Raw genomic sequence first — 27,161 nt, forward strand, 5'->3', positions numbered from 1 at the left:
TCATCAAGTCCAGTACGAGTTATTAGGTACTACATGAACACAACTTTCTCCTCTTTTGGGTTTCCTTCTCCCCTAACATCCCATCTTTAACTTTAAGGAGTCAAAACCCCTTATTTCTCATATTTTCCAAAATGCTATTGATATATTTATTAATGTTGAGGGGACAAAATATTTACATTTCCTTTTGAACAGAATTCAGAGTGCATTTTTAATGTGGATCTGCTCAGACAGAAGATACGTATGGACAATTAACACAGAAGCAACACAACTGTTGCACATACCCTGGGAAGATCCTGTTGATGATAGTACCAGGGATGGTAAAGATTTCTTCCCCAAATAATTCTACTGATTTAAACAGAATGTCTGCAATGAGAGACGAGGTGAACGCCACTGGGTGTAACTGCTGTGAGCTACAGAAAAAGATGTGTGGAGAATTACTGAATGCAAACCAGTAATTTATTGAGTGTCAGTAGTTTGAAGGCAACAGATACATGACTTAGGCAAGATTCACTTTGTTTAGGCACAGTAACATCGCCACCATAATCCCACTTAAGTAACTGGAGAAGAAAAAGGAAGAAAGGAAAGAGTCAACTACTGGACACAAGAAAAAAAAATAAGTGGGAAAGCTGACTTCCCCTCACTTCTGCAATTTCCACTGATGATACACTTCAGTTATACATTTGAGAACTGTAGGACCCTTCACCAGTTCTCTATGGATTTAACTCCTCATAGTTACTGAAAAATTACTGAAGCGAGAAAGAAGTTCATGAGACTGACTCAGTTAAGAATCCATACTTTCAGAAGCAGTTTTAGCTTAAAAGGGTGACTTTTTTTTCTTTTCTTAAAGAAAACAGACTTGTTTTACATGGTAAGGCTGTGACTGTTTGGGAACTGCTGAAGTGGGTATTTCAATTTTATATCTGGCTTTAATGACAAAAAGATTTATATCACACTTTGTCCCTCTCCTAAGCACCAAAAGCCATGAAGAAGATGATTTTATCTACAGAAGTATCTTCTTATTGAGATGTAGCAAAGTCAGAATGAGAAAAGTTGTGTCACCTCTACATTCCCCAAATCAAGATAAAGTAGTAAATATTTATCATTAATATATAACAAAAAGAGGTAGTTTGTGGACTTTGCCAAATAAGATTTTACATCACTACAAAATTAAACCTCTGTTTGCTGAAAATACTTGTTAATAAATGGGAGAACAGTGCTGTCTGTGAAGATCTTAAATACACAGAATACCATATTGGTTGCTAGTATGTTGACAAAATAATTACTGGTATCTCAATTCTACTTGGAACAGGGCACAAACAGTTCTCTATTATTATTCAATTTTGCTATTTCTTCAGGCAACTTAACAGTTCTTCTTTATCCATGTGGTATCCACTCTTCTTCCACTCCTCCCGTAACTGCTGTAATGCTGTTCCGATTTCTTTCCCAGAAGACACACCCATTTTTCTTAAATCGTGGCCGCTAACTGGAAAAGAAGGAACAGTCCATTCCTGCAGTTCTTTTAAAAGATGTTCTTCTCCTTGGTACTTCAGAAGCTCCATTATCTTGGAATTTGTATTAGCTTCCCTAGACTAAAGAAAGAAAAAAAGAGGATTCAGTATGAAACATTACAAATAGCTCAAACTGTGCTCTATATCACATCACTCCTCTGACATATTATGAGGCACAACAAGTTGGAACTATGTAAGTGAGGATCTTCTGTCTCACAAGTTTTAAAACTCAGTCCGAGCTTGGAGGCTCTGGGAGATCCTTGGAGACTTCCTGAATTCCAGGTAAGAGCTTTAACCATTATCTTCAACCTACAACTGGAGAGGGATTACTACCTTTCCTGTGGGAGGCAGGCCTCACTGCAGAGACTGACATCTCTCACCTTAGGCCTCAGGTACTGCAACAGATGTGCAGAACTTCACTTCTCTACTGAATAATATCACAAGTTGCCTACTTAACAACTTAACTTAATAAATGCCAATGTCCCAGGAACTACACCAGCTCTCAAAGCGCAATTCAACTATTGCTTTTTTTCAAAATAATTTCTTTAAAATGAATTCAGAATCTCAGTCTTCTGGATGAGAAAGGGAAAAAAAAAAAGAACCCTTCACAGCCCTCTCCTTCCTTCCTCTAGGCACTGCCATCTTTGCTGCTCTGTAGAACAGGCAACTCAAATTTACTGTGAAGAACGAAGTACAGCAATGTGAAATACACTTACATCCATGATGAAGTCTTGATACGGTCTAAGAGGTTCTGGACCCACTGCTTTGGTTAACTCCTGCCGGTGTTTCACTAAAAAGAGGCCAAGGTTCTTCTCTTCTTTTGAGATTTTCAGCCTCAAATCAAGGTTTGTGACATCATCCTTCACCTTGAACAATGATGTCAGAACAGTCATAGGTTTTGGACACAAATTTTGAACATTTTTAGTGACTCTGTCAAGTTCCTCTAAACTTCCATTAAGTGGTAGTCCTAAAGGGATACAGACAAGAAAGTGAAAGAAAGAGCGTAAGAGAAAAAGCAGCAAAAAAAAGTCTAATTTATTTCTGGGTAAAAGCAAACAAGTTCTATCTGTTTGCTATTCTGCAGTTCCTTTGGATTTCCTACTCCTCTATCATTTACAACCTGTGTTCAACTTTACCTATATATTGGGCAACATCCAGCTCATACAGAAGTCGAACCAAATGGTTTACATGGTTTCCAAGAAGAATTTTTTTCAGTTCCACCCAGATCCTTTCTCCTGATATTCCAGCCAAACCTTTGGCATTTTCTTTAATTGCTTCCAGTGTAGTAGGTTCATGATCATCAGGTTTTTCTGCTATTCTTCCATAAAACCTGCCCAAATAAATTTTTTGTATGTTATAACTGACTGAGAACAAATATTCTACTTGTTACTGCCATTCGGAGAATTAGTATCACAACAATGTAAAGTACTGTACTTTAATATACTAGAGGACACTTTAAAAAAATATGACAACCAACTCTTTTTAACATTTCTGCTCTGCTGTCTTTTTACAATATTTTTCTACTACAAATGTTAAAGCTCTTCACTGCATGTCATTGTACCAAGCAGTACTAAGAGAAAACTGAAGAGAGACTACATGACTCGAAGAAGTTCACTGTCAAAGAAAAAGGTGCAACATAAGTTTGCATTGTCCAAAGCAAATAAACTCAGTCCTGATCAGATCAACCCTCCTCCCACTTCTTCTGCTTGCAGAAAGGTTCAAGGCAAGTAATTTTAGTCCTGTTGATTACACGTAGAAAACTGAACTGCATTCAATCAATAAGCTTATTGTTTCCTTTTAAATTACGTTTATTATATTTCAAATAGAATTGTTGAAAAGCCTTATTTTGATGAACAAAGGGTATTCTTCACATGAATGGAGAAAACAGAAGCCAAAACATGGAATTGGTTCTTTCATCATCTTTTAAGGAAAATAGTATCGTTTCAGTTTTGATTCTGAACTTTCTCTGTGAACCTACTTTTCTACAACCAGTCATCAGAAGTACTTAGTTCACTTCCTTATCTAGAAAAGGCAAAACCAAGTACCTGAAATATCTTAGGATTCGTAGATAATCTTCTTGTATTCTTGCACTTGCCTTTCCTACAAATCTAATTTTCTTGTTTTTTAAGTCTTCATATCCATTAAAAAAATCATACAGCATCCCATCCAAACCTAGAAGATGAAAAAAAAGTAAGAGTAGAAATTTACAAACATTGCTGCCATAATTACACACTCTCATTTGAAAATGCAGAAGATAAGTTGTATGATTAGAGTGGGTTGTCGTGTTATCTCTCATATTTGTACAGACTTTTTGGCCGACAGCAATATAACTGAACAAAATGGAAACAGACTGAGAGAATTTACTGGCCTAATTTGAAAAGCAGTGATATATCTAGATATTTGCCTTTGAAATAATTTTACCTAAAAACATGGAATTGACAGTCAGATCCCTCCTTTCAGCATCCTTTTCCCAGTCGGTGGTGAATTCCACCTCTGCGTGTCGTCCATCGGTGACAACATCTATTCTAAGAGTAGTAATTTCAAAATTCTGTTCATGGAGCTGAAAATCCCACAGATACTGTTATTTCAACACAATCATGAATATAAATGTAACAAACACACATTTTTAAGCCCCATGTTGGTTTGCACGTGTCTGGCTTGAATACTAACTGTACACAAACACATACCATGCTTCCACACAGAGCAGACAATCAAAAAATATGAACACTTGAAAATAATCCTTGCATTATTCATTTTCTAGACAGTCTGCAGAAATCTAGACAGTCTGAAGAAGATGGAATAAGAAGCAGAGGTATGAGCAGGGCAGAGAAAGCAAGACTTGGGAGGTCAGGAGCACGAACAGAAAACCCTACAATCAACTTCCCTACTCTGCATGAACAGGGCAGCTTTTCTAGCACTGATGCAGCAGCATCAATGGGTTATGCAGAGGTAAAATGCATTAAAATGTTGTAATTCACTGAACTGTACAAAGAGAAAGTAATCAAAAACCACTACACACTTCAAAGTGGGCTCTCACTTAAACTCTTAGTGTGACACTTTGACACAGCATGAGCATGCTACCAGTTTACTATTGGATGCTCTGCATATTAACCGATACACGAAGCAGTTAGGGAAGATCCAAGTCAAATCATAAACCAACCCTGGCAGTAATGGTTCCATGTTTTTCTCCTTTGTTATTGATCAGACGAACACCGGCGGACGTGAACATTTCCTTCATCTCTGCTGGTGTAGCTGTAGTGGCAAAATCTACATCTTGTGGTGTCATTCCGCTCAGCAAATCCCTCACAGCACCTCCTGCTATCCTCAGCTCATAGTTCTTCTTCTCGAACAGCTCTGGGAAGGAAAGGAAAGCCGTAAGGCACAATCCAAAATAAAAAAAACAGCACATGGGCAGCCATAACCAGCCTGCCACAGACTTAGTTCACTGAGGTGGGGATAAACACCTGAATATGCATTACCAAGTGTGTACATACCTGTTTTTTTTTTGTTTTTTTGTTTTTTTGCAAAATGCACAAATTAGGTACACAGCTGAGCACCCACGTGTGTTTTTCCGGTCATTTCTGATACACCTTTCTGGTGCATTTCCACCAAGCTGCACATCAGCGGGCTGCACCACGATGCTGGGGGGCTCAGCAACCCACACGGGGAAGGACCCCGGTGCTGCCGACCCCCCGGACCTGCACCCCGGCCCCCCAAACCTGCACCCCGTGCCCCCCCCGGTGCCTCTCGGCAGGGCCGCGCGGGCCCGCACAGCTCCTACCGGGGCCCTCAGCAGCTCCGTGCCGCATCCAGCCCAGCCCAGCCCAACCCGCAGCCCCCAGCCCGACCCCGCAGCGCTCCCCCACCTGCCACACTGCGGAGCCCCGGCGTGAAGAGCGCCTGGAACTGCGGCGTCTGCAGCCTCATGGCGCCCGCCTCGCCCCGCCGCCACCGCCGCGGCGGGAGCAGCCGCAGCCCGGCCCTGCAGGGCAGAAGGAGCCGCTCAGCCCACATCGGCCACGGCCGCCCTCCCCTCGCTCCCCCGCAGCCTCCGCGGCCCTCACCCCCCGGCCCGGCGGCGCTAGGCCCGGCGGCTGCGAGCGGCCTGGCCCCGCCGGGAGCTCAGCGCCGCCGCCCGGCCCCGCCGGGTACCGAGGGCAGGGAGCGGCCCCAAGCCCGGCCCCACCGCGGTGGCCGAGGCCCCGTTACCGCCTGCTGCTGCTGCCGGGGTTCCTCAGTGCGGGATGGTGGCGGTGGAAACAAGCTCACACCAGTCCTTGCAAAGCACTGAATTCACGCCTTAGGTCGGGCCCCGTGTAGGCAGCACTTCCTAAGGTGCTGGCTCGCTTGTTCTGTAATAAAATAATTAGTCGCTTCTGAGACAAGCACAACCACTCCACGTTTGAGACGTGCAGGGCAGGCTGCCTCCTACAGGCAGAGCAGATGGAGCCTGTGCTTTGTGGCTCCCTGCTTTCCTCTGAAATAACAGCATTGGTGAAGTCTCTTGGACAGAGCTGGTCCGAGCTGGCACAGGGAGCAGGGGTTGCCTGAGTCGCAGGATGGGAAGGGCTTGGCACGCTTTACTCCCGTGGCATAATGTGGTGAAGCCTTCAGAGGCCCACCGACACACCTCGTCCATCAGCTGCACTCATCTGGAGGGGATACCAGTGCTCGTTCATCCCGTGTTTGGGGGCGCAGTGAAGAACGTGCTTCCACTGAGCAACAGGGCAGTGATGTTCAGGCCGCTGGCAGATTGCTGCTCTCCTGGGGACAGCAGGGCTGGTCATGCCGACCTCATAGCTACGGTTATGAATGTATGGGAATGCTGGTGAACATTTGTCCTGCCAAGAAATAAAGCATGAAAAAAAGGGAATTACAAAAGAAACACTACAAAACAGATTTACCGTGGCTTCGTTTTAGTCTAGAGAAGGGTTACAAATGGGACAAAAATAAACATTATTTTGATAACGGTGCAGCCACAATCAAAGAAATGGGTTCATTGCTCACACAGGGTTTATAGCCAATGCACCACTTGTGAGATCACTTCAGCAATCACCAAAGCAGCGTTAAGCTTGGTGGTTGCTGAACTATTTCCAGTAACAACTCCTGGATTGATTTCCATCTTTAATGTGTAGAAATATATGGACAAGATGAGAGTCCTGGGGATTTGGCACAGCTCTCGGTATCTGTTGTTCCCTCTTCAATCTGACGTTCCCTCTTCAGCAGTGCCATTTCACTGCTCAGCTGAGTGCACCTCCCCACGGCAGGGGAGAACAGCAGCTCTCCTCGCTCCTCTTGGCCCTACTCGTGCCCAAGAGATTTGGAGCCTGAGAGATTTGAGGGAGTGGAGCCTGGAGGAGCTCCCTCAAATACTAGTTAAATTGGGAGCTTGGTTCACTTTGAAGTTTCAAGCCTGAATAAATCTCTGCCTAGGCAAAGATTGCTACAGGTTTGTACCTGAAAGGAGACATTACGCAGATCTGTCCAGCCTTTCAAGTACCTAACAGATCAGCACCTCACTGTTGAAATCAGAATGCTTGTGAGCATGAAAGGTTTTTTTTGGGGGAATGACCTATTCCAAAAAACATCTCAGGTTTACAATAACATAGGCCCATGTAAGAAGGTAAAAACATAACCTTTTTTACCTTTTCTTTGTGACTACTTCTTTTGTTAAATATCCTGCCTCACCTTTAGAAATGATCTTTCTGCTGAAACATTGTGCTGTAGATGTTAGAGCTCTCTACACAGAAATTAGCTGTTTACTCAGAGAGATACAGATGTAGAAAATAGAGTGCATAACTTAAACTCTGTGCCTTGTGGTAGGATTCTGACTTTCATTCCCAGTTGATGTTTGTCTAAAGATGTCCAGTGATACAGTTTCTTTCCTATTCCTTTGTCTCCCTCGCCTCAGCAATGAAAACGTTCTCTAATATATAACCTGAATTTTACCTGTCATCATCCTGTGCTTCTAGTTCCAGCCCAATGGACTTAGAAAATGTGTGAAAGCCTTAATATGAGCTCTAAGATTGCACTTCGCATATGCCTTCCCTTCACTTGGTTTGAGGAGTTTCCATGCTGATAGTTCTTCGGCTTTTCCTTTGCTGTGTGCTAACCTCTCATCGTTTGCTCCATGTTTTTCTGAAGTGCAATACGTGAACTGGACACAGTGCATGTGAGCAGAGGCTTTATCAGCGCTGTGCAGGGCGGAAAGATTACTTCCTTGTGTCTTGCAGAGGATGCTAGCTTTCAGCTGCCCCGGGGTACCTTTCTCACAAGTGCATGACATTGTTTACTCCTGTGCAGTTTATGGCCCACCAGGACCCCAGGTCCTTTTTGGCAGAACAGATACCTAACCAGTTAGTGATTGACTATTAATAACTTGTGATTTGCAGTTTGTAGTGCCTAAATGTAGCTAAGAGCTTGTCCATACAGAATTGTGCCTGATTTTCACTGACTTGTCAAGAATTTGAATAATTCTTATATTATCTGCCAAAGCACTCTCCTCTCCCAGCTTGCCACCTTCACATTTAGTTTATTTGCAGGCCAGGTTTCTAATGAAAATAAGTCATTAACCTTCTCACCTTTCCTATAAGTTGGTTACGAATAGCTGCACTTTCTATAGGGTTTTCTCTAGGCCCCATGGATGGTTTCCACTGCTTGTCCTGGTTATGAGCTTGTTATCCAAACCCATGGATCACAGCTCTCTGCACGTGTTTAGAAAGCTGGTCTTGCTCTGATATTGGTAACTTCTCAAAATACCACTGGTTTCCACATAGCAGGATCATTGAACAAGATCTTCTGACAACATCAGGATTTGATTTTCTAGGGAGAAGAACAACTTGGGATATTGGCAGTGGTCAGTAGGTAGCTGTCTGTAGGTTATTTCTTTGCAGTCCCGTGTTTAAACATTGCTTAACTCTTGCAAAGTTATTGGAGAATTATCAGACTATGGTATATAACCGTCAATAAATAAAGTAAGACTGTGTGCTAGAATAGAGCCTTCCACCCTGTGGTTAAATCTGTAGTTCCCTTTTTCAATGCATGCTTGTCTAACTTATCATCTGCTATCATTTCTGAAGTACCTATCACATTTGTACTTAAAAGACAGCAGTTATAAAAGAAACCCACAGGGAGATGACCCAGAGGACGTTTGAACAAACAGAGCAGGCTCTTCACGGAACTTTTGAGACTCCACAGGTAACCTTCTGGGATATGTGTTGTAGATTGTTGGTTTTTTTTTGCCTTGTTGTGCTTTGTTTGAAGACTGAAAAGGTCCCACTTTGAAAAGCCATTTTTTCATTATACTGGGAAATCCATCTGGAATCTGCTTCTGACCAGTTGCCTCTGAGATGGTGGAACATATGTCAGCTAAAAGAAAATCATTACCTTTTAGAGGCTATTTTCTATGGTTTAGATTTATACTGCACTTTAAGAAGGAATAAATTCCCCTTCGTGAAGGGAACGTATCTTTTACCTTCTGCTTATGACTTTTTACTGTATATAACCAAAACATAATATAATCAAGGCTTTTATTCATCCTGGGAAGTTATTATATCAATTTGTGTGAGGAGCATAATCCTGTTGTACATTTCTTGTTAACTTCTTTACTTAAATTACTTATTTTGATTTTATTTTCAGTAATTTATCACATGAAACACCCAGGTTATCACATTTTGTGGGATGTTCATTTACTCAGCTCACACAGCTATGGAAATACCTCTTCCAAAAGTTAAATTTCAATGTTAGGCTGATAGCAAGAAAAAGAAAAGTAACATTTTTGAAAATAAGGTAGAGAAAAATAAAATGACAAGAAAAACAAGAATAATTATTAAAATCCAGTCTACATTATAGTAATATTTTATACCAAATTACAAATTAGCAACCGTTTGCCAGGAAATGTTAGATCTCTGTCTAATAAACGTATGCTTTTAGACAGCTAAAGTACTTCTGAATCAAAAGTTGATCTTTAGGGTCTTTTCAAAAGAACAAGGAAAAGAATGTGCCTAAGAAGAATCAGAATACTTACTTTTTGAGGGCAAAGTAGAAAACGTTTAGGCAACTGAAGCCAATATAAGCAAAGGAAGGAGAGTGTCAGGTTTTTAATTGTGCTGAATGTCAGAGCCATCCTGAAACCAACGTACTGAGATTACTCAAGTTAGTAGATGTGAATCCTAAGCAGTTGTAAAACATGAAGCTTTCTAAAGATTTTTTTTTTTTAATAGTGTACTGAAGTGATTGCTTTAAAAAAAAAAAAAAAAAAAAGTACATCCAAAAGTTACAATCCAAAAAGAACAGACTTTTTATGAATGGTAGTGTGATCGAGTCTTAGTGGCATTGTGTAAGCATAAATGTATGGTGTCTATAATAATTACCTGGTTGCGATTCACAGACATTTTGGAATAACCAAAATGTCTTTCAATAACCCAGCTTACATAAAAGCAAGCCCTGACTCTCCAGGAATAATCCGTTAGAAAACTCCAGAGGTTCAATTAGCCTCGTGCACATTTTGGCTAGCAGAATACTAGATACATACGGAATACGAATATAGATAATGAGTGGACTTGGACATTAAGAAACACACTGTATTGTGGATTATGCATCATTTTAATGAACTAAGCATTCATACACCATTTTTAAAAATAGTTACTGCATAGCAGAAGTACCCCAACTGTGATCAATTGGATTGCTTCCAGTCTCTGGGTTATTTATTGGAGGTTCACTGAGAACTGATGGGTTAAAGATGCTTTCTCTGCTCATTACCATCTGAAAATATTATGTTTTCCACACAAGAAATTGCTATAGATGCCCCAGGGAAGCAGTATGATTGGGCTGGGAGGGCGTATTTCTCTTCAGTAAGAACATTTTGGAAAGCTGCTGTTCTGTATTTCCATGTTGTTTATATTAGGTTATACATGAATGATAAGACACAGATTTTTCCCCCCAGTACTTCATGAAACAATCTGTAGGAAGCATAAGAACATGCTGTTTTTAAGCATTAAAAATAGTCGTTCATTTAAATTAGAAACAAACAAAATCGTTTCTCTTACACCCCATAATTAACACTGGAGAATTAGCCTTGAGGTGAGCACTGAGACAGCTTCTTTAGTGAGCGTTATTGAAACAGAAACTGGAAAGTACATTTGAGTAAGTAGTCATTTTATATCTAGTGGCAGCTAAAAATATAGATATTTCTGTTCTTGGAGTAAAGGGGACTCCACTGAAAGCCAATACACCTGTACCTGACTTCCTGCTCTCTGTGAAGAGATGTGGTAGGTCTGTGACTGCTGCTCTGAACATTCACACATGACAGTGTTGAAAACAGTAGCTTTTTCAAGGGGGGGCTGACAAAAGCAAAAGGAGCAAAATGAGATGTGGTGGTTGGTACTTAAGTTAGATTTAGCTGCAGCAAGATGCATTTTCCTGCAAGGGAACGAGAAAAGTCTATGCAGTTTCATCCTTTTGATCATGTGGCTATATCAGCACTGTGCTCCATGGTTTGTACATGTATGCTTAATGCTTGGGCTTGGGTTTGTTTTTAGCTCTCAGCGTTTGATGTAAAATGATGGCAAGCCACGTACACTGATATACAGTCATTCTCCTTGACCATCTAAACATTATGACCAGCATGATGAGAGTTTGTCTGATCCTCCTTTGGACAATGATCGTGGTTCAGCTACACGTACCTCAAGGTAAAGCAGGTAAGGTGTGTTCCTTCCTACCAACGTGGTGCTTCAGCACTGGGTTGACCAAGGCCCCATGAGGTGTTAGTCAAATGTGCTGTTCTACATGTAAATGAAACAGGCCATGGCATGCCCTGAGGAGAGGCCCACAGATGTCCATGCTGTGTTAAGATGCTTCCTGGGATCTTTTTACCCTGTCTCTGTGAGATTTCTCCCAGCCAGTGCCCAAGGACTGCTCCCAAGGGCAGTCTGGATCACCTTTGCTGTGAGAGGGGAGGTGTGCGGGGTGTGTAGGTGCAAGCTGTGTGCCACCAGGCCTCCAGGGTGACAGTGCCTCCTGGCCTGGTTTATTTAACAATGTAAATCTGGGCAGAACAGCAGCGTTGTTCAGGACTGCAATTTTACTTCCAGGAATAAAACTAGACTTAGCTGCAGAAACTTGATGACATAAAGCATCATTGGCAGCAGTCCTGGTATACCAAGAACCTTAATGTTGACCTTTTTTTGCGGACATCTCAACAAAGAACATTTTAAAGAAAGCAGTTCAAGGAAGTTTGTGTCAGGGTTTTCTGACTCTTTATGAGGCAGTTTTTCTAATGCGAGGCACTTGTTTGAAAATGGAACAAATGGGCATTAAAAGCTGCCTGAGAGATGGCAAATAAGGGAGGACGGGCTCTGAAGAACTCTAGAAATGGAGGGGAGTAGATTGATTATTTCACTGTGTTGCTATTTATATGCTAACATTTTCCCCCAGCATGAGACCTTCATTTCCATAAGAGCTCCAGGAATCCCTCTTGCCCTGTCATTTTAAATTATCATTCCCATCCTTCTATGTTTTCTTCCATTTGTGCTTAATTCCTCTGTTCATCATACTTTTGTTTCTCTCGTGTATGACTTCTTGTGGCTGTCAGCCTTCACTTAGAAAGCCTCCACGTCATGCTGTTCTGCCAGCCTGTGTGGGTGAGAATTGATCACACGGCTGATCACTTGATCGGCCCCATTCAGTATGGATGCCCAGCGCCTATGTAGCTGTCAGGATCAAGATTGAAAAACCTGAAACTAATTAATAAGCGAAATGCAATATGTCATTGTGATTTACAAGTTGAAACTGTTGTAAAAAGTCAATTTTAAGCTAAGTTTTATGTAGACTCTTATTTGATGAAGTTTTGGGTGTTACTTAAAGATACTTTTCAAATATTAGAAACATTTTGTTAGAAGCTGTTGAGAGAATACAATATTGAAATAAAATCTGTTATGGTTTTCTTCTACTACCCTTTACTTATAAATAGCTAGTGGTCTAAACAATGCACTGGATTATTGCATTGTGAATATTTTTGTTTTCTTCCTTACAGTTCAGGTTTTCCCACCTGTTAACTTTACCCTTACGGTCTCTGCATTAGCACGAGTACTTCTACGCTGGAAGCCAAACCCCAATCAAGAACAAAAAAACTACACTATTAGATATGATGTGAAAATCTTAGCTCCTGTGTCGGAAGAGGTAAAATTAAGTCCAGTATCCTAAGAAGTCTGAATTCCTGTTATGGCAGCAAATCAGAGTGCAGTATGTGTGATATGTCTCTTGAATGATTGACATATTGAGTCATTTACTCTCTTCCACCATAAACTAGTACTTTGAGCACTGAGTAGATTCCCTTTCATCTGTGCTTATGGGTACAGTTCTGCTGGGACAAGGGTTAGGAATTGCCCAGGGAATTGGCAGTTTCTGCAGCATTCATTTTGAAGGGAAAGCTGTAGACTGGGTTTACGTGATACTGCTCCCCATTCCAGTCAGTTTATTTAATGCTAGGTTATCGTTAGATTAATGCTAGGTTAGCATTAAAATGTTAGACTGTGTTTTGCCACAGCTATGCATTATAGGCAAATTTAGGTAAGATAAGGGTCCTGTTGTCTTGACTGAGAAACTTTAAACACTTGTGTGGGTTATTTGTGCTGTCTAGCTTTATACATTTAATATAACGAGCTCAGCTAGCTAGCTGGTTTGCCTCTGCTCCTGACACTAGATGGCTGGTTTGCTCCTGTGGGCTATTTAAAGCAACTAATTTAAGGCTTTTCTGTGAGTCACCATTTACAGGACTGCTGCTGTGGAAGCACAGGATGGCCAGGGCCAAGCTAAGTGATGAGCAGGTACACACTGCCTTCAAGGTTTCAAATAACCATATAGTGAGGCAGTTGCTAAAGGCCCACCCTTTGTAGAAGATCACTCTTTGCAGGTCCCTTAATTCAGCTTCCATCATGTGTTGCTTTATTATTATTATTATTATTATTATTATTATTATTATTATTATTATTATTATTATTATTATTATTATTTATTTATTTATTTATTTATTTATTTATTATTTTTATTATAGTATGATACAAAGAAGACTCACAGTTTCCAAACAGCTGTACTTCACAATGGTTTCTCTGCACACATTCGGACATTACTTTTCCATAATGGCCTTCAGATGACAAGTGACTGGGTGACAGCAGAACTCCAGCCTCCACCAGGTAAAAAGAAACGTGAGGGAGGTCTGAAGTTTGTGTTCTGTACTCGTCTGTGGACTAGACATCAAAAGGTGACAGGTTTAATACTAAATGGCATTTTCCCCTACACCTGCTATGTTGGTTTTACCAAACTATTTAGTCCAGGCCTTTCTCTACAGCCGTGAAGCCTGGAATATAATCTGGAGAGGCACAACATGAATAACTCATACAAAAAGTTTCTAAAAAGTCCTTGCTAAGGCAAAGATAACCTACTTTCATACGTTTTATGATAATGAAATATGATATTGCCTTGAATTACAAGGTGTATGTGAAATATGTAATGCTGTGTGGTATAGCTTTACTTACAGTGGCTAGGAATATTCATCCTTCCATTGCTGATAGAATCGTGTGATATATAAAAAACAAAGAAAATATACAACATAGATAAAACATACCAAAGAGTTTAACCAGTGTCTTAGAAACACGATTTTCTTACAACTTCTGTAATGAGTTATTTTTCTTGTTTTTCTATTTTATAATTCTGTGATTCTATAGGTGCTGCAAATACAGCTGTCACTAATTTGTCCTGTGCTACTCAATTCACCATTTTTAGTACCGTTTCTCTCCACTGCACTTGGCTTCCTGGCAAAGGGGCCCCAGAAGATACCAAGTACTTTCTATTTTACAGGTTGGTGTCTTCTCCCAATTTACTCAGCAACAAATTTCTTTAAGAACATCATTTAACACAAATGTTTTAATTTAGGTATGAGACCTGCACTGAAGAATGTCAAGATTATATCAAAGACAAGTGGAACAGGAATATAGAGTGCAGATTTTCAGTGACTCATATTATTCCTGATGAGATCGACAAACTCATTGTAATACATATTAATGGGTCTAGCAAGTATGCTGCAATCAGACCTTTTCAGCAATTATTTAACCAAAATGCCATTGGTGAGTAGAAATGCATTAAAAAAAAAAAAGTAAATGTCTAGCAGGGTTGTCAAAAGATTTGTAAATTAATATTAGTGAACTGAATTGTCCTTGATGCAGGTGAAAGCATGTGCTGGTTTTGCGTGGATGTCAATGAAACTGGAAGGGAGGATGAGACAGAAACTGATGGCTTCAACTAACTTAGATTTTAATAATTTGTTATAGAATGACAAAAATTGAAAGAAAAACTAGAAAGAGAATTAATATTCTGTAGCCTAAGGATTATTTAAATATACATTTTCTATTGAGTTAATTAATATACCTTCAAGTAGTTTTTACTACCTTTTGTTTTACATCTGTTCTTTAAAAGGAACACAACGTTCAGGATAACCATGTCTTAAAGGAAGGCATTAGACTATAGAATAAAAGGCGTTAGCCATCAGTCTCTTCAGCCCAAGGAATTTATTTTCCTTCATCATTAGTTCCATGCCTTTCACTTTTTTTGTACACATGTAACATTTCCCTTTCTCATAGCTTTATTAACATATAAAACATTTGACATCGTTTCTTTCTAGAAATCAGCCTCATAATAGTTGCCGATCCATTTCTATGATTTTTCCCCCATTTTCAGCAACTTCCCTTGCTGCATTTTCTTTTTATTTTTAATAAAAAGATTTTTTTCTAAACAGTCTATTATTAATTTCATGCATTTGTGAAAAATAATTTAATAAATACCTCCCCCCCAATAATCTACTTTTTGAAAGCTTTTAACTGGATTTTTAAACTGTTTTCCCTTAATTATTTTCTGTAATATAGTTATTCCTCCCAAATCCTTTTTTTTTTTTTTTTTTTTTTTCCCCAAAATGTGAAATAAATTCAAGGATTATAGGTCCTACTTGGAAACACTATCAAGTTCTAAACTGCTCCAATTGTTAGAATTTTAGCTTTGCTCTATAAATAACTGGTATGATTTTCTTTTTGTAGAAAAAGTGAATGTTCCCAGAAATGTCTCTGTATTCTTAGAGCAAAATGATCTCCTGGCCACATGGGAGAAGCCAATTTCTCCTTTCTCTAAAGAGTGTTTTGAATATGAATTTTACCTCATCAACTTGAAGACAGGTAACGAGCAGGTAATTGCTTTTCTGGTGCCCAAGTGTTACGTCATGATCCCTCCTCTGAGCTGAGTGTCCTCAATAGCTAGAAGTTGCCTTTATGCAGCCTTGGAAAAAAGCCTCGTATTCATGGATATGGTACAAATTTAAAATAATTTTAAATAAAACCTGCATCAATGCATTTTTTGAAACTATGGATTATTGGTGAAACTCGTGTCCCATTTGTGACTTTGGTTCAACAAAGCCAAAGTCTCATCAGTTTGCACATTTTAATTCTTCTTTTGGACACCATTTATGTCTACAACAAACTACTTCCAAGACAGCTTGGAAAACAGAAGGACAAAAAGGAAAGTTTTATTGCATCTAGCTTTAACAGGATGAAGGTAGAAAATTCTGAAACTCCAGCATGAAGCGTCTTAAGGAAGAATCCAAAATGAAGCATCTTTCAAAAACTTTGCCCTAAGACATAGGTGTATTAGGAGAGAAATTACACTTACAAATAGAGTTATTTCTTCAAAAACAAGGCCTGATGCTTACTCTTAGTCTAGTAAAGATTTTTTTAAAAATAAAAAGATGAAAAAGATTTTTTTTTGCCTGAGTTGCCTAGCCATAAGTAATCTACAACAGTATGATATTGTTTTTCTAACAGATATGGAACATATACTCAAATGAATTCAGATTACGGATTGACGTTACCTGCAAGTATTCCATACAAATAAGAGCTAACCATCATATATGTTGTAGAAGAGGATTTTGGAGTGACTGGAGTGAAATTCTTTATGTTGGTAAGAATGATATGCCCTTGTCTTGTAAAAAAAAAATAATACATTGTAGTAATTAATACATTAGAAATAAAAAATATCCCCCCAACTTTTGAACATGTAGATTATTATTATTTTTTTAAACAGTTTGTTGTTTGTATATGCTTATGTTTTCAGAGTCTACATCTACTTTAGACTAGCTTAAGGCCCAAGTTCTAGCTAAGGCCTTTTAATTACATTACTTCTTTAGTTTTCACATATATTTCTCTGGCATGCACCATGATACTCATGCTGGAAGTTAATATGAGTGGTCATGTCAATTACTACTTTATTAGAGCTATCATAAAAAAAAAAAATAGAAAAATGAAACAAAACCAAAACCACAACAAAAAACAAAACAAAACCAGCATGATTTTAGCATCTTTGGAACATAATAATTTGCCCCACTTTGTTCTGTATTTTCTGCTTGCTGAACATGGCTTTTTTTTTCTTTTTCTTTTCTGGAAATAGCAGTTTTCTTATCATGGCACGTTATCGACTGTTTGTTCATAGACATCCTGCTTTGCTGTTATCTTTTGAGTTTCTTCACTTCCTGGTTTTCACAAAAAGAAAAAAGAAAAAAAAAGAAAGTAGTCCCTTACTCTCTCCTGTTTACTATACTTTTTCCTGTAGCAGCAGTCTTCTGACTTTGCTAAAAATTGAAATATAATTCTGCTTCCTTTCCTTGAGCTGTGGTGATCAAACCAGATTCAGTGCAGCCATATGATGCCAAAAAGAGCATTGTGAAAGTGGATCTTGATGCCATCAGTCTCTGAGAGGTTGGTTGGAAGCACTACAGTCAGACAAAGCTAGATACAGAAATCATTAATGCAGCTGAGTAGGCCGGCCGGCCTTATTAACTATACATGACATCAAATCTGTGAGATGGTAGGTACCTGTGAATAGCCACTGCCACGACTCACAGTTTAAAAGAAAATCTATAGGTCAAGTTTGGGGCAGAGAAATACCTCGCAGCACATTTGTGCTGTCCTGATTCTGCTTTCCCAGCAAAGCTGAAGCATTTGAAGGCACCTCTACAGCAGCTCAAGTGCTTTTGGAGCCATCTCTGTTGTGCAGAGTGATGATAACTGGGGAACCTGGGAACATCATCATTACAGACTCCCAGACTCCTCCACTAATGCTCAGCAAATACTGGATATGGGAAATCCACTGGGATGATAAAAAAAAAAAAAAAAAAAAAAAAGATAAAAAGAAAGTCAGTCTTCCAATAAAAATTACTAAAGTCTCAAACATATCCAGGATGGGCCTTAACACTGGCTCGGCTGGGAATAACCCAGCTGGGTTGACAGTTATACCTCAAATCCTACTTTCTTGAAAGAAAATTAGCCATCCTACCATGCTTGTTGTTGAAAGACTGACTGTATACCACTGCCACAGCGGTACAAAGGCCCAGGATGGATCCATGTAGGCATGCTCGTGACATTGCCCTGGTCGTGGGGCCTGCTGTGCTGCTGCAGCCTCTGGTGGAGATGGCAGGCTCAGCTCCCTGTTTCTCTGAAAGAAATTAGGCCAAAATTGAATATTGTTTTGTCTGCAGCACCAATAAACCCATCAGGCCTGCTGCTGGCCGATTCATGTCCTCTCAATTACCTGGTAATGGCAGAGCTGACATCCTGATGCATGGGACAGGTAGTTATCGGAAGCACACACAGACTCAGCAACCTTTTGAAAATGCAGTTCAATGTAAATGCTTTTGTTATGTGGCATAATATGGCACAAAATAATGGTCATGGTCACTAAGCATGCCTTTTTAAAATGGAAACGTTGACCTTGATAGAAATACCTGTCTGCTCCCAGGCAGAGGCAGTAGAGAAATTCTCCCTGAGGAAATGTAGCAGCAACAGCTCACAAGAAAAATTGGGTGTTTCAACATCTTTTTTTGCAGGGAAGTTAACAAAGTCAGAGAAGTGTAGTTGTTGGCTAGAGAGGATTAACAGAAATGAAGAAGGGTTTAATGGAGAACAAACAGGTTGTGCCTGAGGTTATAAGCAAGCAGTGCCTCTGCTGGGTACCAGCCATGCGAATACAGCACGGCGTGGTGCATCCCAGGGTGTGGTGTAAAGCAGCCTGGCATCCTGGTGGTACTGGCAGAGCAGGCACTTCACGCTTCTCGGCTTGGTGGCAATAAAATGAAAGAAATGTATTGATGAAATCAAAAAGTCAGCTTCATGGCAACTATTCTTGAAGCTCTACACTTCAGTTTTAAACAGAGGTAGCAGGTCTTCATAGTTTGTGTGTTAAACTGTGATCTGAATATAAAACAGCTGATGAAACCTTTTGTAAAAGTGTGCTTAAAAATAACCTGTGATAAAGTGCATGTTTTATATATATTATTATTATTTTTTTCTTGAAACTCAGGAGAAAACAAACAGGAGAATTTCATAGCCTGGATTCTGGCTGTGCTCTGTGTGTCCATGTGTGCTACAATCGTGCTTGTTGGTATAATATGCAAAATGTAAGTATCAATAACTTCGTTGTAATTACAGTGTAACTAAGTAGTAGGTGTTGAACAGGTGTGGGGTGACATTAAAAGCTTTGCTTAATTTTCAGGAGGGGCACCAAGTTCAGTATTCAAGCATAATTATGCAAAGCAAAAGTACCGAATCCTCATTACACTACATTACAGTACATCCTCATTAATTATTTATAATAACATTCAGCAAAATTGGAGAGGTAAGAGGGTTGTTCAATTTAATTTTAAGAAAAAAAAAAAAGTATATATATACTGAGTTAGGAGAATTCCTTAAAAACCTGTTTGTCCACATCTCATTTCCTCACTTAAATGGATATTGTTGGGTCAACAGTTTCCACAGGAGGATTCTGTCTTTAACCCTGGTGAAACTGCTAAGAGCGTCTTTCATGGCTAAAATGTACAGTCCAGTATTTTCTCAGTCGTGTCTACATCAGCCTGTACAACTACACTCAATACTGGGCCCCAGGCATATGGTCTGAATTACAGGTGACATCAAGGAGTGTGGTAGATGCTCTGAAGATGTAGAAATTCTGGTCCTTTGAGCTTGTTGCTCCTCCTTACCCCTTATCAGGAGGAAGTGTATTGAACTGTTGCTTGTTATGAGCTTTTTAAACTATTTGTTTAGCTTATTTTTAAATACTACAGAGGCTATAGATGCCAAAACAGATGCTTTATAGCCCAGCTTCCCAAAATGTGCTGTAAAGAAACCCAGCTACATTGGATTTCTGTAGCAGTGACTGATCAGGTCATAAGTGATGAATTAAAGAATCAATGTAATTACAAGCTTCTTCCCTGAAACATGGAGCAAGCAGCAATTATCAGGTCCACAATAAACACAGCTCCCAGTAACTTAGGCGCTGTCCTCAACTCTGCTACTTATTTTAATTAATTTCTTTAGTGCCTTTTAAATTATTGGTCATCCTGATAGGTCCATGACTATTTTCCTTTTTTATCAAATAAAGAAAGGTCTTCTCTCCAGGAATGTTATATTAAAATAAATGTTATTAACTCTCCCAAAGCATCTGATATCCATTATAACCTGTTCTTAAATTAATTTAGTTAGTCTAGCAGGTCTCAACAAATAATTGTATTTGGAAAAAGAAAGATTAACTATACAGAGAGTTTATATTCATATTGCATTCATATACACATGTTCTTAAGCAGCCTTAGTATGTTGGTGGATATCTCCAAACCACCCTTGCAAACATCACAGATACCTGTATGGACTGACCTCTCTGTATGGCTGTAGGTCCTCCACTGCTCTGTCACCAACTCGATCAGCTCTCTCATCTCTCTTTGGGATAGCCACAAACATCTTTGTCCAAAAACAGTTAGTAGCACTCATAATGCTCCTTGTTGTCCCATGGAATTTAGCAACTATTTGGATATTATGCAAATACCCTTGAAAAGAGATGGGGAAGAAATTGGTATAGATTTCTACTCAAAGACTGGCTTGAAGATGCTGTACTAATGCATTTTATGAACTTTAATCCACTGGGCAAATTTAAGCTAGCATTTCCAGTATCAGATGTTTGACACTGGTAGCTTCTAGGATTTTCTCTCTGCCTGACTGGTGTATAATTCTCTAGCACCCAAAGGCTCATTACATACCATCTTTGCCAAAGTGATTAAAGTTTTATCTGCCTGCTCTTTCATGGTTTTGCTATCTTTCTTCTGTCCATCCCTGGCAGTTTCCTACTCAGTACCTTGTCACTTCTCTACTCCATTGTCCCTTTCTCTAGTCCTCCAGCCCACCCTGGGAGGAAGTGCGAAAAGATGAAGCGTAGTGCTTAGCCTGCACGTTTATTGAATGTGCAGATATTAAAAGTAGAACAGGTTCCCTAGATCACAATTTCATTATTACCCTCTTTCATTTTTACTGCTGTTGAAAATTCATGAAGTGTACCATGCAATTCAAGCCACAGAATCATTTCAAATTTCATACAATTTGAAGGCATTATAAGGAATTTCATTACACCAAAGACTTCTATAAATTTTTCTGTATAATTCTTGGTGACTACAATCATCGGAAATAAAGACCACTGCTTGGGAAAAAAATATCCCAAGGCAAGATAGCCCTCTGGGACTGTTTGGATAGTTGCAGTAGCTGATGGCAATATTTTCTTGATAAAAAGTACAATCGAATGCTTCCCTAGTTTGCCCTCTGTCTTCATGAATGAGCATCTTCTGTAGCTCCTTAGGCTGTGCCTCAGAATACCACTTTCTCCTGGAGGTGAGCCCACAGGAGGATGTAGTTAACAACTTGTCCCTAGCTGCTCTCCACTTAACTGAAATCAGGCCAGTGAGCAGCCCTGTGTGCCCTGCAATCAGAGCAGTCATCCGGCCCTCCACCAGGTTCCCCTCCCTCCTCTGCATGCCACACCAGTCCCTGACCAGCAGTCACCAGCCACCCGCTACAGGGAAGTCCTTTGGAAAATGTCACAAGGAATCTCTGGGGAGGCAAGACACTAGAAAAGGCACTCCAACATACTGTGAAAAATGTTTTATCAGCCTCATTGTAGAGGTTAGAAGAGGGAAAAAAGAGCATGTTCTCTTACTTATCTCTCTTTGTTTATCTTAGGCCTTTTAATGCCACAGCCCATGGGAAAGTGGCAAATTTCAGCAAGAGAGACAGCACAATAGCTAGAGTGAAAAAGCTGAAACACCGAGTTAAGCCACAAGGGTCCTGTAGAGTGTTTCTAAAGCCTGAAGGTGCAAATAAATGCTGATGGAAAGGGCCATGATCTTACCCGAATAGAGGCAAACACAGATGTCGGGAAAACTTTCTTGGACAAAATATTTTAATCACTTAACTCCGACTTTTCAGTGTCCTGCCAAAAAAGACCAGGACCATACTGAGAGCATCACTGTAAGCACCCCACCACCGCCTCACTGCAGACTCTTGCACCTGAGGGGCATTGCAACCACCACGAACCCGTGTGCTTCGGCCTCATTTCTGCTGAGTGTTTGTGCACCTCTCCTTAAGTGACATGTAACTTACGCTTTTTGGTGACTCAATAAATAATTTTGGTACGGCTCCATCAAAATCTTTCATTGATAAACAGCACAAATAGAAATGTGTCCCTGCTAGGAGCTGGGGGGAAGAGGTAGAGGACAGACCAGGCCCTTGCTTATGCCCCCAGAAGTGCCAGGCCTGCTGCACACCTTGCTACCAAGGGCCCTTTCAGATCCACCCTGCAGGAAGTAATCCTGTTTCTGTTGAGCATAATAAATTATTTAGATTACATTAGATGTGTCCTTATCCAATCTATATCCTAATCTAATCTAATGTCATGTCCCAGTGTAAACCTGGTTTCAGGAAGCAAAATGAGCCTTTATCATGTCACAAGGCAACTAAACTTGCACAGCAGTAGCAAAGTAGATTATTGGCTTTCTCCACACAAAACCTTCCCATGGTCAAGAAGAGAGGCCTTGATTTTGACCCTGGATTAGCTGCTCTTGTTGGAGTTTGAAGCTGAACCCAGGGTCTGTCTGGAATTGGAAACCAGGACAGAGGTGAAACCATAAGGCCTCTGGGGCCTGGCACCTGGAAGGCTGGGGAATTGCGATGGAGTGAGGAGCCATGGAGTACCTACACACTGCTTTTCCTCCCCATAGTCTAGGTTCTGGCTTCACACCCCCTTCATAGACCCCGGTCCATGTGCAGCAATGGGGAGACGTCCCATAGTTTGCTCGGTCAGGTCTTCTGTTGTGCCAGCAGCGGTACGTCCCTTCCCTTCACCAAGTAATTAGTTATGCAGCAATGTCTCCTTCGAGGCAGCAGCAGCTCAGCCAGGAAGTTTTAGCTCTAAACTGATAGTCAGAAAATACTTTGAAGAAACTCTTGCACGGGGAGGGTGTGGGAGAGAGGAAGAGAGATGAGGATTTTTTTTTTCTATCTCAGAATGAAAGCTATGGAAAAGAGTAAGAGAGCAGCAGGAATTTATTTTAGACTCCCTGCTGAGGAGGAATAACAGGATAAAAGAGAACTTGACAGAAATCAGAAAGCTTTCAAAAGAATAGTCATAATAACATAAGCGCTCGGCTAACCAGGCACCAGGCAGAATTGTCACCAAGTGACACGGGCAGGAGCAGCCCTGCCCTCGGTCCCAGCAGCAAGGAGGCAGGAGGGCTGCTGCCAGGCATCCACACCTGGGCCACGTCTCTGCTTCATGGACATCAAAGCATCTCTGCACACTAATTCTGGGCGAAATCCTCTGATCTCCAGTTAGGCCATGTTCCCATTAAAACCTGACCCTACTTAAACCTCATGCTATGCAGAGGTAGAGACAGTGAAGGCATTTTAGTGACTGAAATGCAAACTCTGTACGCTGGGGTGTGTCAAAGCCAAGAAAACGTTTGCTCGGCAGCACTTGCTATCACAAAAGTACCTATGCCTGGTACATTTAGCCAGGCTAAAGAGCGTCGGGCAGGACAGGAGTGTCTCAAAGGGTTCCAGCAGGATGAGTTATTATCCCGCTAAGTGGAACCGTTTACTTGTCAGCCCTCTCTGGCCCCACTCCTTGCCTCCTCCGTGCTCCCTCAGCGCACAATTATTTGCACTTGCTCTCCTACCATAACGCAGAGGCAGATTATGTCCAGAAACCATGATCTGAGCAAGAGGCAGCCTGTCCTGTATGTCCAAACAAGGCACATGACAGCGCAGCCCTTGGGAAGCAGCTGTGTGTGAGCAGAGATGAGCGCAATTAGTTTCTCTCCAAGATGGGGCTCTTACTGCCTTGCTGGATGCGGCAGCGCCCCGGTTCTCCACTACAGCTGCAGGGGACAGGCTGTTGGGGCCCCTCCTTTTTGTCATCCACCTGTCCCCAGGGTCCAGAAGTGTCCAGTGGACCATTACTCTCTGCTCTGATCCCTTTGAATCCGGTGCTGCTGCTTCCAGCTGCAGATGCAGGAGGGGAGTGGGAGGGCTCACAGGGTTGGACCTGGCTTCTCAGGGAGAAATGCGCTGCTTGTCAGATGCTTCATCCATCAGAAAGAGCAGTCCTTTCACAGCCCTCTGCCACTGTTTTTCACAGGAAATTTGTATGGCGTAAACTGTTTCCACCAATTCCAACACCCAGCAACAAGTTCAGAGATCCCTTTCCAAATGAGTATGAGGTAAAGTAACATTTTAATTTATTTTTTTAATGATTGAAGGAACATTTGTGCTTTTGTGCTGCTCTTTCCCTGTAGGACTATCAGCACAGTCTGTTACTGCTGAGTTACAGCCTTTTGACCTCTTAGAATTTCTAATGTCAGCATTGAATGTGGGCTCAGTTGCCAAATGTGTTGTGCAAAACCTGCCAAATGGGAAATAGGTGGGTGCAGCTAGTGTAACGCCATGCATTGCCTTACCTATGGTGTCCCATGGAGTCAGCCCTCACATTTAGCCATTTGGGAAGCTGTGTGTGTAGGGTCAGAGCCCACCCGGCTTTGGGACCACCTCCTCTGCCAGGGGGCCAGAGCACCACAGATCCCAGCCTGCAGTAGCCCTTGGTTTGACCTTGTTTGTGGAGGATAAAAAACAAATGAAAATAAGCCCAAAGGGGAAAGGCCTATTCCAGAGCACTGGGCTGGGGAAGGATTAAGTGCTGCTGTCTGGTTTCTATCATGCAGGGCATTTCAGCCACAGGGTGCTGTACCTGTGGCTCTGCCTTCTGCACAGAAAGCCGCTGGAGCTGCTCCTTGCAGGAGCCCGGCCAGGCAGAGCCCTGCCTTGGCAGGGACTGCAGCTTGGCTCCTGGAGAGCTGATTTATTCTGTGAAACCTAACAGTGAGAAATGCTTGGGTCCTACCGCTAAGCTGGTTTTAAGCCTTATTATGCTTGCTGTCACTTCCTGGTAAATACATTTGCCTTACAGATAAGATAAAACTCCTCATTGTCTGCTCAAGGGAAGTGCTGCTCAGTAACTTGATTTTAATTTGTCCCCTCAGAATACTGGTTTGATTTTCTGGGCATGGTTATTATTCCATGGTCTGGTCAAGGAAACAGGCTTAAAAGATTATAGTATAATGTTTGTTTTTAATTAAAGTCGTTGCTGTAAAATAATATGACTTAGGGTATCACACATAAGAACATGAAAAATAGCAAATATCAACACTGCAGCTAGAAAATGTGAGCTCACTTAGCTAACGGAGTCAGTTGATAACCTCTGCTTGCCTGCAGTTCGCCACCTAAATCTCTGCTTGCTTTTCAGAGAGCACGCACCTGCACCAGCGAGACAGAGACGGAGCTCGTCAGCTTCGACGAAGATCTCTCCTGCAGTGCCCTGGATGACTTTGTCTTCTGAGGCAGCGCAGGCTCACACAGCAGGGCCACGCCAAGTCCCAGGGCACCCCACGTGGGGATGAGCTGCCCCACAGAAAGTCATGGTATAAGCAGGGTGTAAGTGCACGGAACTAGTGCCATGGTTCTTGCATGAAAAAAAAAAAAATCCTGGAAAAGAGCTGGTGGCTTTTTTTGGTAGGTAGCTTAGTCTTTTGGATTTTTTTTTTTTGTTTGTTTTAAATACTTCTGACAACTTAAAGATGTAAAAATGCAAATCGGGATTTTTGTGTAGCAGTAAGGTACATGGTACTGGTGCAGGCAGTAAGGTACATGGCTGGGCCCCCTGGCAACTGTTCTGGGAAATAGCCATGAAACCCTGCAGAAAACTGACAGGCAGCTCCCTGAAAAAGAAAGAAAAAAAAAAAAGGAGAAAGAAAAAGGGCACATACTGATAAATTTCTTCAATTGCATCTAGAAAACACAGCCTGGGAATGCAGAGTTCTCAATTACACATAATTACAGAAAGTTGCCGTGGAACTCTTGGTGGTTTTAACAGGACTTTCTGAGACAGGAGCTGGACGACTCCTTTGTTTGTAATTTTAAAAATCGAAGCCCAATATTGCAACCTGTTTTTCTTACCTATCTGTTGTTCCATCTTAAAGGAACCTAGTCTGGAACATTGTGGGTTTCTGTTTGTGCTTTGTGTACTTCTGTTGTGTAATCCACTAAGCAAGTTAACAAATAAACCTCCTGCCTGAAACTGCTTGCCCCGCTCAGGCTTTGAACTCATCCGCTGTTGACCACGATGCTCTGCTCCTCTTGCAGAGTCCCTTTGGCTGCCCAAGAAGCCTCCTACCCACTGAGCTGCCCAGAGGTGGGGTTAAACACATTAACAAAGAATAAAAAGAAAAAAAAAAAGAAAGAAAGAAAGAAATTTGACCTAGCAAGTAAATTGTTTGGAAAGTGCCTAAACATAATGGAGTTCCCAGGTGCTACAAACTAAAAATAATTATAATAAATGAGCCGGTTCTCATCTGGGTGAAATAGCATGGCTCCATCAAAATTAATGTAGCTCATTAATATAACAATGTTTGTGCCTCAAATGCCTCTGCTGCGTGTGATTTTAATGGATTTGAGGTGCCCAACTTTAACAGTCTGAAAATCAGAATTTCATTAGTAAAATCCTAAAAACGAGTTGAAAGAGAATTCATTTACTATAGTGTATTTCATTTATGTCATGCCTTCAAGTACCCTAATAAATAAAAGTTCTAAATATAACTTCATTCCCATTAAGGGAAAGATTCTGCAGAGATTAATGCAATACATTTAAGTGCATTTTGCACTTGAGCTGTACATTTGGTAATTCAAAAGTGTGTGTGTGAATGCTCGGCACTTCCCAGTGAAAGCTCTGCAGCCCTGGGCACTCCAGGCACCAGGGGCTTGGATGGGTACCTGGCTTTCTGCTGACAGCCCTGGAAGTGAAAAATGAGCTTTTGATTTTCCTTGTCACTGGTAAGGATGCAAATTGCAAGAAAACCACACGAACAATTGCAATGAGTCGGTGATGATGAGGCCAGCAGCCTGTTGGTTTTGGTGCCCAGCTTTCTGTATTTTTTCCATGAAGCAGCACTGGGAGCCTGTAAATGCTCAGTTGGTGCCTCCACCCTCACTCAGAAGTGGGGCTTTTCGCCGTGACAGCCCGTCCTGCTGGCTAGCAGCCCTTGGCCTTGGTGAAACACTTGGCCAAGCAGCAAGGTTGAGTGCCAGGTGGCCTGGCACCCTCAGCACAACCCCCGGGTAGAGTCAGCAGAGTGACTCGGATCACAGGGCTTCTCTGCGCTGCCACACCTAAAAATCAGCACTAGAATTGCAAAAAGTT

The 27,161-nt window shown here is 41.2% G+C and overlaps 2 protein-coding genes across 5 annotated transcripts; one reads left to right on the plus strand and one right to left on the minus strand.

The window, feature by feature from the left end:
- Positions 1–438: 438 nt before the first annotated feature.
- Positions 439–6,167, minus strand: TRNT1 (tRNA nucleotidyl transferase 1). Its single transcript, XM_027467396.3, has 7 exons — positions 5,375–6,167; positions 4,669–4,862; positions 3,930–4,068; positions 3,554–3,680; positions 2,645–2,838; positions 2,225–2,475; positions 439–1,589 (listed from the first exon to the last, which is right to left on the minus strand). The coding sequence occupies exons 1-7, from the start codon at positions 5,520–5,522 to the stop codon at positions 1,344–1,346; spliced, it is 1,299 nt and encodes a 432-aa protein (XP_027323197.2). The 5' UTR covers positions 5,523–6,167; the 3' UTR covers positions 439–1,343.
- IL5RA (interleukin 5 receptor subunit alpha) lies at positions 5,719–26,686 on the plus strand. 4 transcript variants are annotated; one of them, XR_011812389.1, is made up of 13 exons: positions 5,719–5,843; positions 8,613–8,705; positions 11,048–11,206; positions 12,541–12,686; positions 13,561–13,699; positions 14,231–14,363; positions 14,439–14,629; positions 15,593–15,738; positions 16,370–16,505; positions 18,900–18,996; positions 21,842–22,737; positions 24,051–24,132; positions 25,212–25,260. XR_011812389.1 is itself a non-coding variant. In XM_013099969.5 (12 exons), the coding sequence occupies exons 3-12, from the start codon at positions 11,125–11,127 to the stop codon at positions 25,302–25,304; spliced, it is 1,245 nt and encodes a 414-aa protein (XP_012955423.1). In that variant the 5' UTR covers positions 5,719–5,843; positions 8,613–8,705; positions 11,048–11,124; the 3' UTR covers positions 25,305–26,686. The 4 variants fall into 4 exon arrangements, 3 of the variants coding, with proteins under 3 accessions (XP_012955423.1, XP_012955425.3, XP_071900192.1); XM_013099969.5 differs by lacking the exon at positions 21,842–22,737 and having other exon boundaries at positions 25,212–26,686; XM_013099971.5 differs by lacking the exons at positions 21,842–22,737; positions 24,051–24,132; positions 25,212–25,260 and adding an exon at positions 21,596–21,835.
- Positions 26,687–27,161: the final 475 nt, after the last annotated feature.

Source organism: Anas platyrhynchos, chromosome 13, assembly GCF_047663525.1.
Source record: "Anas platyrhynchos isolate ZD024472 breed Pekin duck chromosome 13, IASCAAS_PekinDuck_T2T, whole genome shotgun sequence".
Lineage (NCBI taxonomy): Eukaryota > Metazoa > Chordata > Aves > Anseriformes > Anatidae > Anas > Anas platyrhynchos.

Coding starts and splice junctions, on each gene's coding strand:
- IL5RA (XM_013099969.5), top strand. CDS start 11,125: ATGACCAGCATGATGAGAGTTTGTCTGATCCTCCTTTGGACAATGATC. Junction 15,739..16,369: donor TGAAGACAGGTAACGAGCAG/GTAATTGCTTTT, acceptor TTTTTCTAACAG/ATATGGAACATATACTCAAA. Junction 18,997..24,050: donor GTTGGTATAATATGCAAAAT/GTAAGTATCAAT, acceptor TGTTTTTCACAG/GAAATTTGTATGGCGTAAAC.
- TRNT1 (XM_027467396.3), bottom strand. CDS start 5,522: ATGTGGGCTGAGCGGCTCCTTCTGCCCTGCAGGGCCGGGCTGCGGCTG. Junction 2,476..2,644: donor GGATGTTGCCCAATATATAG/GTAAAGTTGAAC, acceptor GTATCCCTTTAG/GACTACCACTTAATGGAAGT. Junction 1,590..2,224: donor ATCAAGACTTCATCATGGAT/GTAAGTGTATTT, acceptor TTCTTTCTTTAG/TCTAGGGAAGCTAATACAAA.